We start from the raw sequence: 17,912 nt of genomic DNA on the forward strand, positions 1-17,912 counted from the left end.
AACTCGAATAATTAGAATATCGTGCAAAAGTAATTGCAGTAAGTGCTGCAAAAGGGGCCCAAACCAAGTACTGAGTACATATGCATGCTTGTACTTTTCAGAGGTCCAATATTGTTCTATGTACAATCCTTGTTTTATTGATTGCATGTAATAATCTACTTTTTTGAGGTTGTGGATTTGGGGTTCTTGGGGGTTTTCATGAGCTGTAAGCCATAATCATCACAATTATGACAAATCAATGCTTGAATGTTCTTGCTTTGCATGTAATGAGTCTATTTCATATATTAGTTTCACCTTTTAAGTTGCATTAGTGAAATAAATGAACTTTGCACGATATTCTAATTATTCGCGTTTCACCTGTATGTACAGTATATAAAGATATATTTATACGCTTTTAAAGTATTGGATCTGTTAACAAAGGTGTATCCATTTGGACTTAACTTCTTTCTGAAAGTCTTTGACCTTCCGCAGTTACTATTACATTTGCTGGAATGTAAGTTTGCTTCCTTTTTGCTTGTTCACAGCCCAGCTTTGTTTCTTGTTCTCTCAGGCCTCAGTATTTTTTTTTTTTCATTGAGGATTTGTGTTTGTTGTCAGGTTAAAAGGTTGCATACTTCAAACTATTTCCTTACTTTGTTCTCTGTTACATTGATGGCTGCTGTACCCGAGTGTACAATTCACCTGTCCTTCGCTAAAGCTGGATCTGGAACGACACATCCTACAGTTAATGTGTTTACAAATTGAATGATGCCAACAATGAATGTTCTGCACCTCCGATTTTCTATTATTTTTGAAAGCTATTTAAAGCTACTCAACTTTGTTGAGATCATTATGCACCTAACATGAAGTCCCCTCAACTGGAAAAAATGATGTGTCATTGGCTTCCAAAATGTATGCCAAAAAAGACCTCTGTTTTTAATCTAAAAATAGAAGTATTTAAACTCTCAAACTTTTAATTAATGGATCCAGATCAAACAAATATACATTCCCCAACAAAGTATTTTTATATTTTTCCCATGCACTTACAGTGATCTTGTTTCAAAACAGATAGCTCCAACTCTTTCAGTTCTGCTTCCCCTAACTTCCTGTTCAGTACAAGATCACAAGGGACAGATAAGTATTCAGTAGTTGTTCATCTACTAGCTTGGAAAAGGGAGGATGCGGGGAAGAGGGGAATGGCTTGCCTATCTGTGTCTGTATGTTTGTGGAGATACACACAACTTACTAGCACACACAAGGGTGGCTCCACAGGAGTCGCCCTAAAACACCATATCAAGACCAGTGCTCAGGGGACCAGCTGAATCTGCGGGGAACTACATTTTTAAACATCAAGGAGCAGTCTCCATTGTAAGTGATTTCATCAGCATTTGAAATAGCTTAAAAATCTTTTGACTTTAATATCACTTTAAAAACAATTATGTTCTGTTTTGCTGTGCTGGATTGAGTACTGGGAAATCTTTGTGCCATTGGCTTGGTGAGGTTAAAGGCTCAGTCCACCTTTTGCTAAAAAGTAGTGAACGAGTAAATGCAGCAACACTGGTCATATGACCAATGTGCATTTACTACTTTTTAGCATACAAGCCTACAGAGGATTGCACCCACCGCCTGTACGTCAAAATACTGAAAAAGCAAAAATAAATTGGCAATGGTATCATTGCAAATATCCATGTCCAGAAGAACCCTTAATCCACATAGAGCATGCAAAGTTATTTGTTGTGCTGCTTATTATGATGACCTCGAACGAATGCAAGTCGACGCATTAGAATAACCGCGTGATCCAGGGTCTCTGTTGACCTATGGTATATCAGTGATTTGCTGCATCCACGAGTTTACCCAGCCACACAAGCAATTCCCATAGACTCTACTTTGCTGAAGAGCCAATGTGAAAACAATTAGCATGCTGGGAATTATCCTTGTCCAGCTTTTAAGTCTTTTAAACAAGGCATCTCTTGTTTCTTACATCAGTGCCACTGTTACTGGGTTGCAGAGTTAGAGGAGAAATGCTAAAGCCTTTAAATATACAACCTTTTGTGTATTTTACCATTATTTGGTTGAATCTGGACATTTTTAAGTCTAGTAAGAACAAACTGCTGTAGCTCCTGAGAAGAGTCACAAGACAAGTTCTAGTATATGCAACTCCTAACTGTTCTTTGGATTTTACAGTCCAATGCCAGGTCTGCATATGGAGCATGCTGCTTCTGTCAGCACTAGCTGAGGACGCACGCTGTCAGAACAAATAGTGACAAGTTGTTTCACCTATAGCAGCCGCCGTTCCCATAATGCAAGCACGCCTACCGGTACTTGGATGCCCCTAGGACTTAAACTATATGTTCTGAACAGGTGAAGCCACAGGTTGGCCAGAGGTGTTAATCCAAGGTGTGGACCGAAGTAGAACGACACTACCAGAGATTAATTAGAGATGAGCTGGAGTCAAAGGCTGATGGCTGGAAAGGGTAATCCGGGGACACAAGCTGAGGTCAGGCCTGGCAGAAAGCAAAGCGTAATCTGGGGACAGGTCAAGGTCAGAACCGAAGACGAACGAGATTTGCAGGGACAGCACACAACTTGTATAGCAAGAACTATCACAAGCAGTGGGGAACAGGCTGATGATGCTTAAATAGGGTTCCATCAGCGACAAGGCCAATCCCAGAGCATGAGGTGTGTGGTTTGATGAATTAAGCCACAGCTGACTAGCCTAGTGCTGCAGCCAGCGAGACACAGGATGATTAACCCTCGCCAGTCAGGGCTGCAGCCAGCAATACAGGCTGCCTGACAGCTTCCAATAACACATTATTGATTTTGTTTTTGCAAAATTGATCTCAAGATGATATGGTCTGTCGGTCCTACAGAAATAATGGTCAAAAGGAGAAGAGAGCAGAGTTGAGGGACTATCTCGTCTATCTGCAGTTTTCACTGTCCAGTCACAGGCTGGGGGAGGAACAAGACCTAGTTCTATAACCTAACTGCAGCAGGCAAATCTCAGGTCTAGAGGCTGACTCTGCTGTCTGACAGGGCTGTGTAAATATGGGGAATGAACAGAAGTGCAAATCCTTTGGCAGGTAAAACAGCCCCCATACATGTATATTGCCTGTGTAGCTAGATGTTTTCCTGGAGATCATATTTACATTATTGGAAGTGTCCTCATCTATCACACAGCCATTAAGGTGATCGAGTAGTCTGGTTTCAGCACCACCACCCTCTATAGCCCACTGCAGCATCCCCTGTGACTGTGAAATGAGGCTACATGCCCTAATGCTGGATTTTGCTGCAGTGGATTATCTAAAATTAATTTTACATTGTTCCATAATGGCTTTTCTTGGTGCTTAGAATTGCCCTTTTATATTGTGCCACTTAATCCTTCCAGTTACTGTAACACCACTACAGTCTGATATACCTCTTAAAAGATGCGGCCCCAGCATGAATCAAAAGGTAAAATTGCTGGCGCATATCTCCGATACGGGCATCTACTGCCATCCATTACACCGTGTTCAGTGCCAGCAGGAGATCACTCTGGCATACTCAAGATGTCAGTTAAAGAGTTGATACATTTTTCAACTAAAATGGAGAAGAGATAAAAAAAATATTAAAAATAAATCATTTAACAGTATCTTGAGGTTTTATGGGGACGGAATAAGTGCCCCTCTTTTCTGTGCTCAAAAAGTCCTCGCTAAAATAAAAACACTTTTCGAACTTTGAGAGAGACAGAGAAAAAAGTAAAGAAAAGTTCACGCTGACAAGTCTGGAATCCCATGTCTTTGAAAGATGTTGCAGAATCTTAGTGACTCAACTAGTCAAAGGAGTGTATACCCCACTGACAAGGTTAGAATATGTTTTATTTCAATTCAGCCTAGACTTCACTTGAGACTGAATTGTATTCTGTGAGAAACGTTTACAGCACATTTTAATCTACAGGCTTCTCAAAGGAGATTTCTTTAAACAGCAAAAAAAAGAAATATTCTCATTGTTTCCAGACAGAAAAGAATCCAAGTGGGAGAAATAATATTGTAAACCACACAGCAGTACCAAATAACATGTGTAGCCATGGTGGGGCCTTGTGTTTGGCAACTCCTAAGAAAATGCAGTCAATGATGGGCATCTGTAATAATTTGTATCTCCAGTGTTTTGGTATAATAGTAGAGCATTACTCATCCAGGATTACTTTATTTTGGTGAGAAGCAGGAACATTGTCCTACTACATTGTATGTTACTGCAAAAGTGCTGCTTTACTTCTGTGGACATTGGAAAAGATGCCCCCTTACATAGGTGGTCAGGGGAAAAGTTATGCCTTCAACTGGTAGTCTGCAGGAAAGGTAACATTAGTGGTCGTGGGAAAAATGTTTCACTAGTCAGCAGGAAAGGTTCCTCCTTACAATAGTAGCCAGGAAAAAGTGACCCTTGGTATTGATGGTCAGGGGAGAAGTTACAACATCAATTGGACGTCAAAAGAAAAAATTGCCCCCTTACTTTGGTGGTCAGGTTAGAATTGGTAGTTAGTAGACATGTGCGATTCGTTTAGTTCCGAATCGAAATTCGGACGAATTTTCGGAAATTCGGACATTCGGATGTATCCGAATTCCGAATTACAGACATAACGAATGCAATCGAATCCGAATTTCCATTTCCGAAATTTGGTAGCGTTAGTACGAACGTTCGTTTCATTTTCTGTTCTTATTCGTTTCTTATTCGTTTCGTTCGTTGGAGCAAAGTGACATTAGAGAAGGAGAAAAATATTTTTCCCCCCTCAAATGTCACTTTTGCTGCAAACGAACTAATAAGATACGAATAAGATACGAATAAGAACAGAAAACGAAACGAACGTTCGTACTAATGCTACCGAATTTCAAACGAATCCGAATTCCGAATCCGAATTGACTTTCACACCCGAATCCTGAAAAACGAAATAACACAAATCCGAATTTAAAACGAAACGAAACTAAACAAATTTTTTGGCAGTGCACATGTCTAATAGTTAGCTTAAAAGGGATGTACTACATTGGTGAACAGTAAATGGGGTATGACACTAAACTTAGCAGTTACATCTTAAAAATGCATGCAAGTATCCTATTAACAAAAATGTACCTTCTTTGTGTATCACTCGGCTGTAGATCCCCCAATCAGCTCTGAATTTGCCCCGACATTGTCCGTCCTTCTGGTAGTCATGTGCAAAACAAAAACATTTGGTTTCAGACGAAACACATGCAAACAAAAGATATTTTCATTTGTTTTGTCAAAGGAAACACATTTTTATGTTGTTTTGCATTCGGAGGCAACGAGCCTCTGAACCTGAAACCGCACACTGAAAATGCAGAACGAGCGACGGCCATGTTGGAGTAGATCTTGTTATACATCAAGATGGTGGTGGGTGCATTTTCGAGTGTGTGCCCGCATTTTTTGGTGTATACCAAGATCTACTCCGACGTCACCGTATGACTTCACCGCCATGTGACTCCGATGTCACAGTATGACTTCACCGTCATGTGACGTCATACGCCTGCTTCCAAGGTGGCAATAGACTTGTGCAGAACACGCTGGTGGCTAATATGGCCGTCGGCGTGTTCTGAAAACTAACTCATGTATGCCCGAATATCATTTTAGTGTATTCGGGCATATATTAAATGAATTATTTTGGATTTGGACGAACTGCCGAATTAACTGATTTCCGTTGCTTTGCAGGTTTGTCCAAATCTGAATGCACAGGCCAACCTTCTGGAGGGTGGCTACTTTTGTTCCTCATGGTCCATGTGTGCTGTAAAGTAGTCACCTCTCCAAGCTCACTCCCATGATGGACTACAATCTCAATACAAATTAGTAAACTTAACATGAGATTGTAGTCCATCAAGGGGAGCAAGCTTGGAGCGGTGGATACTTTACAACACACACAGGGAACATGGGGAATAAAAGTAGCCACCCCCCAGAAGGAAGGACAGTGTCAGCACCAAATCAGAGATGGTTTGAGGATGTATAGCTGAGTGATACACAAATAAAATAAATTGTTGTTAATAGGTAAAATCATGCTTTTTTAAAACTTAACTCCTGAGTTTAGTGTCACTTTAAATGTATGGGCAGTGAAAAGTTCTCCTTGCATTAGTAGTAGGTGAAAAGGATGTCACCCTTACAGACAGCTAAAAAGATTATGAAAATCAAGGGCTACATATCTTAGAGGCAAAGGGGACACGCCAATGGCCCACAGAACTTTGAAGGCACTATCAAGCAGGCAATCAAACGTGTGGGCAGTGGAGATAACTCTGTAGAACACTGCAGAGCCGGTCTTACAGGTGAGACGAAGGTTGCTGAGGGAAATCCAAACATAAGGGTGGTTATAGAGGTTTTCCTGGTTTGCTGATGGTGGTAACACTTGTGTTTAGCTTACTTAAATCTCTGTTGTGCATACTGCTTTGAGAAACTGTAATGGCAGACTGCAGTGAATTGTCCTGGTGCTAATTAAAAATCTGGATATGGAGAACAAAAGTAGCCACCCTCCAGAAGGATGGACAGTGTCAGCACCAATTCAGAGATGATTGGAAGATCTACAGCCGAGTGATACACAAATAAGATACATTTTTTGTTAATAGTTAAGGTACTTGAATGCATTTTTAAGGTTTAACTCCTGAGTTTAGTGTCACTTTAAGGTAACTATACAGCATATGGGTCTTAGAAGCTTTTCAGCTTTAAAGGAGAACTATGAGGTGAGTGCTTTTCACTCACCTCATAGTTATAGCCGACCTGTGACAATGAGACTGTCACAGGTCGGCTCAGTAGATCGGGAAGTGAGCGAACACATACCGGCGTTCACTCACTGCTTGATCCTGTCTCGATCCTGTCTCTATCCTGTCATCCTCCAGCGCTGACTGGCGGATCGGACGGGGGAGAGGGGGGGGTATTACAGCTGGCTCTGCCTCTAGATAGGCAGAGCCAGCTGTCACTCACGCAGCTGGGCGGATCCAGACATAATTGTCGGGATCTGCTTCAGCTATGGCGTCTCAGTATACTGCAAGGTGTAGCTTGCGGTATACTGCGGCGTCTCAGTATACCGCGAGCTGTAGCTCGCGGTATACTGAGCTTAGGGTGACGGGAGGACGCTAGTTTGTGTCCTCGCCTTTACCCTAAGGAGAACTATGGGGAAAAGCCCTAACCCCATAGTTCTCCTTTACCTTATTTTTTTCAGTGATTCACTCGTGCTATGACTTTCTGAGGAGGAGGTCTGGCCGCACACAATTCCAACTTTTTTGCATGTTCTACATTTGCGTGACTGTTGGGCCTTAGGAAACTCTGCAGACAATAAGTGTATTTTTTTCAAGGTACTGAAAATACATTGGGGTTATGTTATGATGGCAGTTCAAATGCAAACATTCCTTTGCACAGCCTTTCTTTAAAATCTACTTTGTAACAACATAGAGCTAATTTCACCAACGGGAAGTCAATGTGCACTGCATGCAATTCTAGTATCCTGTCTGTTCTCGAAATATCAATGGCTGGACGATGAACGTGATTTGTAGTCATGCTTGATTTTTTATTTTCTTCATATATTTTTCAGCTCCTGTTACTACCTGTGATGAAAACACTTTTATGTGCAGCAACAAAGTATGCATCCCTAAGCAGTTCCTCTGCGACCACGACAACGACTGCGGAGACGGCTCTGATGAATCTCCAGAATGTGGTAAGTAACATTAGTGCCACCCAAAATAAAAATGTTTTCAAGAAATAAAGTTAATTTGCAGCTCTGTTGCCATTGGAGGTTAAAATGGGAGTTTATGATATATTTTGTGTCCACCAAAGCACATCATGCACTATACAGAGTGATCATAATGAAACTGATGGGTGAAATAGTTCAAGATCTAAAAGAAGGACCACAGCAAACATTGGGGAATAGCTTAAAGCTGAATTCCGGGCATAAAAGCTTTAATTTAAATACATATCTCAGCCTTTTCAAACCCCGACATTGCCTTGTAACGGTACCCATGACATCAACACTGTTGTACACATAGGGGGATATTCACAAAGCTGCTGAAGGCAGCAGAGTGAATAACCCAGCCAAAGTGAAGTGAGTCGAACTCTGTTTGGCTATTCACTTCTGACTTGTACGGCCGATCTCAGCAGTACATCGGATATCCTTCAACTGCACTTCGGTCAGCCGAACATGCTCTACGTGTTCAGCTGAGCCGAAGTGCAGAAGGACTTAGACTCAGCTGATCTAACATCTGGATCGGCTGAGCCGAAGCTCCGGCAGCTTACTCACTGCCGTTCGCCTCTATTCTCATGGGGGCCGAACTGCAGTAAGTGAATAGCCAAATGCTGCCGAGCGGCATTTGACTCGGCTATTCTACTCGGTACCTCCGAGGTATGGAGCAGAAAAAAAGAGTGAAATGATTTTAAAAAAAAAGAAAATAAAAGTTGCTAAATTATTTTAAAAATTTAAGAAAATAGGAAAATTTGAACAAAAAAATTAAATAGTTTAAAGAAAAGAAAAAAAGAAAATTAAAATTAATTTTAAAGAACCGCCGGCAAAAGAAAAATAATTGGGCGGAGCTACCAGTGACAGCTAGCTCTGCCCAACTGTTTCCTATTGGCCGGCACCTGCCAGAGTCTTCTAGCAGGTCCCGGCCAATGAATAACAACTGGGCAGAGCCGGCCATGACGTCATGGCCAGCTCCACCCAGTTGGTATTGTTTAATGACAGATCAGCATCCCAGATCATTTGGGGATGCCGATCTGTCATTACAACTGGGCGGAGTGAGCTGTGACGTCTGTGACGCTGATCGCGCTGGCAGTGCCATTCTTTTCTAATGGCATCCCAGTAACAAAAAAGGTAACTTTTTTTAACGATCGCCATGTGGATAAAACCCCATTGATAATCAATGGGGCCGCACAGCAAACGCTGCGTGCAACCACACATGAACGCCCAGTCCCGGGAAACGCATCCCAGGATCGACCAAATGTGCACCTGGGCTCAAAGTTCTGAAAAAATCTAAATGCATAGTTGATATAAAAATTGGTCTACTGCCTGAAAATGATCTGTATAGGTGGCTTTCTGATCCATACACTCTTGCCAGACACCAAAGCTAGGTCCTGACTATTTACTTTTCTCCAAGGCAATACCATTTGGACAAGACTATGCATGAAAAGTCATAGCTCAAAGGCTTAGTGATGAGGTCATGTCTATGAACTCTCCTACTTTGAGCAAACTCAATTTGTTAAATTCAAACCGCTGTGCAGTGCAGAATATCCTGATTGGCTAACAGTTCTGTTCTGTTCCACCCTCTGAATGCTAATCTGACTAATACAAAGACAGATTAAAGTGCTATTTAAAAAAGTTAACTGTTTGGGATGTATATGTAACCAAATTTAATAGAGTTAGTTAATACTTGCCTAACCTTACACGTTATCGGAAACATATACAAGGAAAAAGTAAGTTGCCAACCTCTCATGGAAACACAATATGTCTGGTTGTCATTCACTGACCCAGAACAAGTCTGCTTTCTCCACACCTCAGTGGCTGCATGCTTGTTCTGGGTCTGCATGCTTGTACTGAGAAAGTATAAAAGCCAGAGACAGCCAGGCAGCTAACATTTTTAAAATAACGTCTACAGTGGCAGCCTACATAATAAGTTTGTGATTTTTTTTTGTGGTTTTGTTTAAGATACCGTATTGGCCTTCCTGATAGGTGTCTCCTATATTATTGCTTGCATTTATCATCTGTAACTGGTGCCCTGATAAGTATTAGTTCCCAAAACCCTTATCTTCCAAATGATCATGAATTTTAATATATGGAAATGCAGATCAGCCAATTCATTGGTTTTAGCACCACTTGCTGCCATCTACACTGTGCACATACTGAAGCATAAGAAGAGGTTGTGTGGCACAAACTGACAAGAGGATGCAGTTCTACCTAGAAGCCCATTTGAGACATTAAAAATTTGCTGATTAAAGTGGACCTTTTAGTAGCTTTATAAGTCTGCATGAACTAACTGCTGACATGTCACCGTGCACAGCAACAGTACCATCCTTGAGAAAAGCTCCAACATTTATCATGGAAAATAATTCCTTGGTATCCAGTTTAGGCTGAGATGATGTCATCAGTCTTTCACAGGCCTCATTGTTGGGTATTTTACAGTTTTCTTCTTGGTCATGCTGCTGTTTCAGGTTACCGCCAATGTGCCCCCGATGAGTTTATTTGTGCTGATGGACGCTGCCTGCTAAACTTCCAGTGGCAATGCGATGGTGACTTTGATTGTCGAGATGGGTCAGATGAAGCCCCACTGAACAGAAAGTGCCTTAATACAGGTAAGAAGTTCAACCTTTCATTTAACTTAAAGTGGCACCAATTATAAGAGTTCAGTCTTAATATACATTTAAGTACCTTAACTATTAACAAAAATGTATTTTATTTGTGTATTACTCGGCCGTAGATCCTCAAATCATCTCTGAATTGGTGCTGACACTGTGCTTACCTTCTGGAGGGTGGCTACTTTTGTTCCCCATGGTCCCTGTATGTGTTAAAAAGTACACACCGCTCCAAGCTCGCTTCTGTGATGGACTACAATCTCATGTTTAGTTTACTAATTTGTATTGAGATTGTAGTCTGTCATGGGAGTGAGCTTGGAGTGGTAGCTACTTTACTACACACAGTAGGCCTAAAGCCAAGAAGGTGTTTTTTTTACCACTCTGGGACTAAAGTGGCAGCTGTCCCACTGGGGGTTCCATGTTTGCCTTCCTCTAGATCAGCGTTAAGACCCAGTGAGTGAACAACGTTCATCTCCATTTTTAAAGCTGCATTAACTGTAATGCTGAATGACACATACCTTGAGTGCAGTTTAGTGTATAGGTTGAATGTGAAAGAAAAAGGAACTTGTAGGACTTGATAGGTGAAGGTATGAAAGACTGATTGATCAGAAATATCAGAGAAGGTCAGAAGTCTTTTTCTTCAAACCGGTTCCACATCAGTGAGAATCAGAGAGTCGGTATGACTGCCGGTACACTTCTATCATGACAGGTATCTTTTAAACACCTACATGTGATTGTTGAATTCTCCTCAAACCATCTATTAGGGCTGGCTGTGATCATCCATAATGTGTCATCCTACATTATGACTTGCTCGTGATTCATATCTGGCAACTACAGTCCTCTGAACAGATCCAACGTGCTTGCCAGAGTCGATATGTGTGTGCACGTGTTCATATGTTAGGCAAAGAGGTTAGATATGGTATTAGAATAACTTATGTGTTTAAGGAAAGAGTACCTTACAGTATAAAAATATAATTAGGCCTGTTTTGACGGGCTTTAATTTGCTAATTCAGCATGCTTTTGACATCAGTTTACGGATGCTTCTGAGATCATTCTCAATTAATTTCAGGTGCATTTGACCTACCTCAGCTGCTTTTGCATTGCCATAGAGTTGTATGGGGAGAGATGCAGTTGTAATGGAAACAAAATAACTCTGACACTGCTCCTCAAACTGTGCATAAGGCTGGCCATACAGCGATCACTTTTTTTTTTCCGTTCAACCTGAGGGCTGAACGAAAAAAATTGACCTGATTCTTCCATCAACACAAAAGCGTGTCGATCGAGGTATCCCTCTGTTTGCATTGTGTGGCATCTGTCAGAATACCCGTTCAGAGCGGGCAACCCATTGGCTCTGATCGATCCAAAATTTTCCAGCTGGCTCCTTCGATCAGCTGATCGAGGAATGCCGGCTGAAAGGGAGCTGACAGCCCCACACACTGTACAATTTTGGCCAGTACAATAAAAACTGGCCGAAATTCGACCAGTGTATGGGCACCTTAAGGTAGACTACAGGATTAGAATAGCATTACAATGTGTGTGTGCCACATAGTATTAAAGTAGCATTAAAATCCACATGTATACAGAGTGACATCTCTCTGTGTCTGGCTACAGAGGGGTCAATTCCATAGAGATAAACAGACAGGCTCTTTAGTGATCCTGCCACTGGCGATTGGAGGCAAAATCGCCCATCTGACATCACCATATAGAACAGCATTACAATAAAAAGGTTTGGTCTAATGGATGGATGGATGGATGGATGGATGGATGGATGGATAGATGGATAGATGGATAGATAGATAGATAGATAGATAGATAGATAGATAGATAGATAGATAGATAGATAGATAGATAGAAAACTCAGACCATGTACAATGTAATGAACAGATCATTGTATAAAGTCATAGGCATTTTGTTCTGATCTGTTTAGATCCTATCAGCATGGCCTCCCTTTACCCACAGCCTCAGAAGCACGCTTGTTCATTTGTTAGACTCTGGATGCCACCAATTAAAAAGTCTGCACAGTGTCTGGCAATTCTGCTTAAATGAAAGCTACACACTAATTCTGTTTCTATATGTTTAGATGAAGATAAATTATGTTCTCTTAAGCATCTGACAATTCGCTCTTAAGCAACTGACATGGCTTTTTCTTGTTTTGCGATTAAATTACTGCGTTGTGAAATGTTTGATCATTATAACATAATAAATTCAGGAGGAAGCTTTTCAGATTGGCAATTTGCTTGTTTTCTTTATTTTTATTTTTAGTCGTGTTGGCTTACTTCCGCCTGCTTGACGAGAACAAAAACAAACCGACAGTAAATGGGCTATTTTTGCAACAAGTGAGCGCCATTAACGCTTACCTGCTTCTACATCCTCTTCCTGTAGATTGTAACCGTCCCTTATTTAGATTTAACCAAATTTGTATAGATCTGGATACTTGTAACAGTCAAAGTTGATAATAACCTCATGTATTTTATAAAAAAAAAAGAAAGAACTCAATGGATGGGAAGGAAATCGTAAGGTACAAGCGCAAGTCAATGGACCCTCCATTGACTTATGAGTAAGTTGCGATTTTCGTGTAAATGCACACCGGTGTAAACTATTGACCTGGAACAAGCATTCAGGTTGGGAGTTCAGTCTTTACTGTCTGCCTGGAGTTCAGCTTTCAACATTCTTCCACCGATAAAGGCTTCAGTGACTTTTGGATCTTCATAATTTAAAAGGAAGCTGTCAGTTCAGGAATATGGACATAAACTTTAATTTAGATCTTGCTAGGCTGCCATCCTCATCCTCGGCGTCTATAGCTTTATCCAATTACCTGGAACAAATATGCAGTCACTGAAGGTGTATACTTGTTTATGGGAAGTGACTAGGTAAAGCAAAGGATGAGAATGACTGGCAACTAACAAAATCTAAAAGATACCCTAGAGGAAGTTGGTCTTTTTCTATCTGAAATAATTTTCAATCATTTTGAGGCCTATTATAATTCTCCCCTCCTGTTACTGTAGCAGTGCAGCAAGAATAGTTGGATGGAGGGGTAGCTGTGATTGGGTTACTGGTCAGTTAGTATTTTTGAACATTATTGTTTGAATCTTCAACAACCTGATATTTTTAAAGCAACCCTATAGGGTGTTGTTAGCATTACAGGTGCTCTTTATGTACCAAGCATAGTCGCAATAGTGAAAATGAAAGTCTATGTAAACCCAATCACTAAAAGCTCATATAATCTTTAGCATGTTAATGCCATTTTAAATGTCCGATATATTACAATCTACAGCGTTTATAAGAATAATACCTGATGATCCTGCCATGAAGGTCCTTGTTCAGGCACTTCCTACTATCAGGTGACAATGCTCTGTCCCTGTCCCCCAACTGTGCCCCTGGGGGCATTTTTCTTGAAGCTGCTATTGAGTCAGTTGAATGTAGATAATGATCTTTAAGTTATCTGTCATTATGATGGCACATCGCATCGCCATGCGGCCTCAAATGCTAACGGCGGAGTATTTTTATGCTTGTACATTTTACTTTCTTTTGCAGAAAAGTCGTGTAACAACTCGTCTTTCATGTGTAAAAATGGCAAGTGCATTCCGGAGGGAGTTCTTTGTGACATGGCAGATGATTGCGGAGACGGATCTGATGAGAGAGACTGCCATTTAAATGAGTGTTTAAGTAAAAGAGTCAGTGGTTGTTCTCAAGATTGTCTAGATCTCCCAGTTGGATACAAGGTTAGCAGTCAATATTTATAAGATTACATTCAAATGTCGCACAAATGAATTATTCATGGCGTTAATTTGCTTTCCGTGGAGCCATTGTCCCTTTTATATTCTGGGTGTGGAAGGAGGAGGACAAAACGTGAAGTCTTTAAAATATACTGTTCATTTTACGCGTCTCTTCTCGAAACTGTACTTTATTTAAAGCCTATCTCTGGTTAAAGAAAAAACTATCATTGCAGTAGAGCCACCATACACCCACAGCAAGGGTTAACTGTCCATTTTTGTCTAGGGGTATGGTGAAGAGGATTTTTACTTACCTGATTCCCCAGCAAGTGACTAGTGGACTGTCCCTTGGCGTCCTCATGTCTGATGCAGGGCTATGAGCCCTGCATTAGATGTGATAACATCAGTGGACATGCGACTGCTGTCCCCACCTGAAAGAGTTACTTTCACTTCTTGCCTTGTTTACTACATAGGAAATCCCCTTAACCCATTCCCGGTCTAAAATGCTTTTCTCACTGTGTCTCTGATGAGGAAATTCAACTTACTTCCTGCCCTTACTTCCAGCTCACTTTCTAGTTCAGCTATGTTGTCCTAGATTGTTCACCTCCCCTGCCTTCTCCAAACTCTTCACTCTTTAGTGAATATTCCTATTAGTTGTAATTACGTAATTTTGAATAGGTTACCAGGGCACCAAAAATTGGAGAGACGCCTATTCCCACACAACAACCCACACATGGTTCCAGTCTGTGTGTTGTTGTGCACTAAAACGTTGGGCGATGCATTTGCAAAGTGCAATGGGGTGCCACTCAAAATGATTGCCATTGCAATGCACCACCTATTGTGTGGTAACACAAGGTGAAGCACATATTTTGTCACCAATTACTGGAATAAAACGGAGTGAAGCCAACCTAAAGGGTTTAGCTTACCCTTACCGGTTACGTTGATCCAAAGTGCATTTTTTAGGCATTATAAGGTTAACCTAGGGCCACGTTGTTCTTTCCTTTAGACTACTTTCAACCGAATAAAAATAATTGTCCTGTTTCTCTGGCCTGAGCTAACGATTTAAGTCCAGCAAACTTCAGTTCTGCACAACAGCAATAAAGCATTTAATAGTCTCTTACAATACCTGGTCCCTCAAGTGTTTTCCTTGGTATTTTTTCCTTCCGTCACCCAGCAGACTGAATCAACGCTTTTAAAGGTTACTTGATGTTCTGAAGTGCTGATTCACGGTGTAACCTGTTGGGAGAAGATCAGAATGATGATGATAACCTGAAACACATCATTCAAAGTCACAGTGGTTCTTCGGGCTACTCGCTGTTCTTATTTTGCCAGAGGTGTTGCCTGATAAGCGCTTAAGTGTCACGTTGCATGTGCTGGAAAATAAACCCAAGCGGTTATAAGACTTAATTGAACTTTGTGAATTGTATTTATTTTTATTTTTTATGATGTATCCCTTGGTTCACAATGTCTTCAAAGATCCTTTGAAAGGAACAAAAAGAGGGCTAGTTATAAAATGTCAAATAGCTGTGTACAGGTTTATGTTCCAATTGAACAGATGTGTTCGCCTTAAAAAAATATGACGCTTTTCCTTGAAAATATGGAGCTTGTCTTTAAACATTTCAAAGATAATTTCATTATTTTTCCTGTACTACTGTTTGATCCATTATAAATATGGCACAGGCACAGTCCTTTGCTTATGTTGTATATAAACTTTAACAATGAACTTGTCTTATTTGCTCCCTTTTGGTCTGTTACATATACCATTATAAACATGTTATATCTGTTCAGAAAGTGCAAGAAAATGCCTGGCAATCCTGCTAGAATCCATTCTTTACCTGTGTCATGTGTACTCTGCAGTGTTATCTCAAGCAGTCTTATCTCCCTGCCCAGCTCAAGTCCTTACTACAGAACTGAACACTTTTCTCTATGTTATGGTGATGAGGAGAAGGTGTTCTGTAGTCCTAAACTTCCTCTCCTAGGGTGACAATGATACTCCTCCATAAATATAGTACAGTGAGTGAGCATTGTCACCCTAGGACAGGAAGAAATCTAATGCACATCTAAGAACTAGTAAGCTGTAATATATTACATTTTTGTTTTTGGCCTCAATTAACCACAACTTCAACGCTGACTGCAGCCATCAAAAAATTTGCATGGGTTTACATCAAGAAGGACAGCTGTTCAGAAGCGGATAGAGAAATCCTCCAATACATGCAAAGAGATAAAAGAAACAGGGTTTTCTCCCCGTGTGATACTATTTATTGAAACAAAATGTATGAATCAGACATCCATTCTTCTCACATGTTCAGTCCAAACAACATCAGCAAACGATTCTGTAGTCAACGACACAAGTGCAGAACAGAGAAGACGAAGAGACACTTCAGCTTGTGGCGCTGGGCAATAGCTATTGTCTATTGCTTATTAAAGCAAAATATATAAATCAGACATCCATTCTTCTCACATGTTCAGTCCAAATAACGTCAGAAAACCATTCCATAGTCAATGACACAGGTATGGAACAGAGAAAACGAAGAGACCCTTCAGCTTGTGACGGTAATAGCTATTGTCCATGGTTTATTAAAGCAAAATGTATAAATCAAACATCCATTCTTCTCACATTTTCAGTCCAAATAACATCAGCAAACCATTCCATAGTCAATGACACAGGTACGGAACAGAGAAGACGAAGAGATCCTTCAGCTTGTGACGGTGGGCAATAGCTATTGTCCATTGTTTATTAAAGCAAAATTTATAAATCAGACATCCATTCTTCTCACATGTTGAGTCCAAATAACATCAGCAAACCATTCCATAGTCAATGACAAATGTACGGAACAGAAAAAACGAAGAGACCCTTCAGATTATGGCGTGGACGGTAACTATTGTCCACTGTTACATGCTGAAGGGTCTCTTTGTCTTCTCTGTTCTGTACTTGAGTTATTGACTATGGAATTGTTTGCTGATGTTATTTGGACTCACCATGTAAGTAGAATGGACATCTGATTTATACATATTGTTTTAATAAATGGTATTACACGTGGAGATGGCACTGCTTCTTTTTTTGTGGGGGTGTTTAGATACATTTTAATACCTTAAATTGTCTACAGTGGAAATAATTGTATTATTCGCCGTCTGAGTAAGACAAGGAAATGTCTGATTACCTACAAGATGTGCCATACTTATTCATTTGTTGTCGATCTCCTGCAATTGTGGAGAGATACCCTCCCTAGTCCCTACTATTATCTATGAAGACCCACACATCCTTATTGTGGGGGATAAGTAGTATGCCACATAAGCATCCTAATGCTTTACATTTGAGTAAATATAAATATTTCTTAAATACAGATGAAAATACAGTGAAAATGTTCCTAACATTTAGGAAATCATAATATTTGGGCAAAAGGTTGCCTTTTTGGTAAAATGCAGTAAAGTCCATATGGAATGCATAAATATTAAGATGGCTTTTAAGGATTGGAGAAGCTCTTTTCATTTGTCCTATACCTAGTCGTGTGCCAAAAAGGGTCTCTCATTATAGCTTTATTATTTATTTATTTTACTTTGGGTTTTTGTTTTTTTTAAATACATTCTTTATTTAAGGTTTTGCATAGTTCTCAAATAGATAACAGACATATGAAAGTAAAGTGTGTTCGTGCCCACAAGGGTTTGATGGTAGTATCAATTCAGTGTCATTAAGTCCTCGTATAGTAATTTACATGCAAAGAACATCAAACTAGCAGGACAGATACGGCAGTTGTGTGCACTTCTCTACCTTGCATTATAGGACTACACTGTATTTTACTTTGTTACACAGAAAGAAAATACCAACAGCAAATAAAGTCAAACGAAACAGCTAAAGCAACAGTACATAAATAACAATGAAATACACAGAACAGAACACGCACACAGAATTAAAAGGAA

The 17,912-nt window shown here is 40.3% G+C and overlaps 1 protein-coding gene across 1 annotated transcript in view; it reads left to right on the forward strand.

The window, feature by feature from the left end:
• LRP1B (LDL receptor related protein 1B) overlaps positions 1–17,912 on the forward strand; it is a 1,026,358-nt gene that overhangs the window by 813,216 nt on the left and 195,230 nt on the right. Inside the window, exons 54-56 of the mRNA XM_018554232.1 lie at positions 7,535–7,657; positions 10,141–10,281; positions 13,816–14,003. Of these exons, the coding sequence (XP_018409734.1) occupies positions 7,535–7,657; positions 10,141–10,281; positions 13,816–14,003 (452 nt within the window). The remainder of the gene's footprint in view (positions 1–7,534; positions 7,658–10,140; positions 10,282–13,815; positions 14,004–17,912) is intronic.

This window comes from Nanorana parkeri, unplaced genomic scaffold (genome assembly GCF_000935625.1).
Source record: "Nanorana parkeri isolate BGI_ZX_2015 unplaced genomic scaffold, ASM93562v1 scaffold148, whole genome shotgun sequence".
Classification (NCBI taxonomy): domain Eukaryota; kingdom Metazoa; phylum Chordata; class Amphibia; order Anura; family Dicroglossidae; genus Nanorana; species Nanorana parkeri.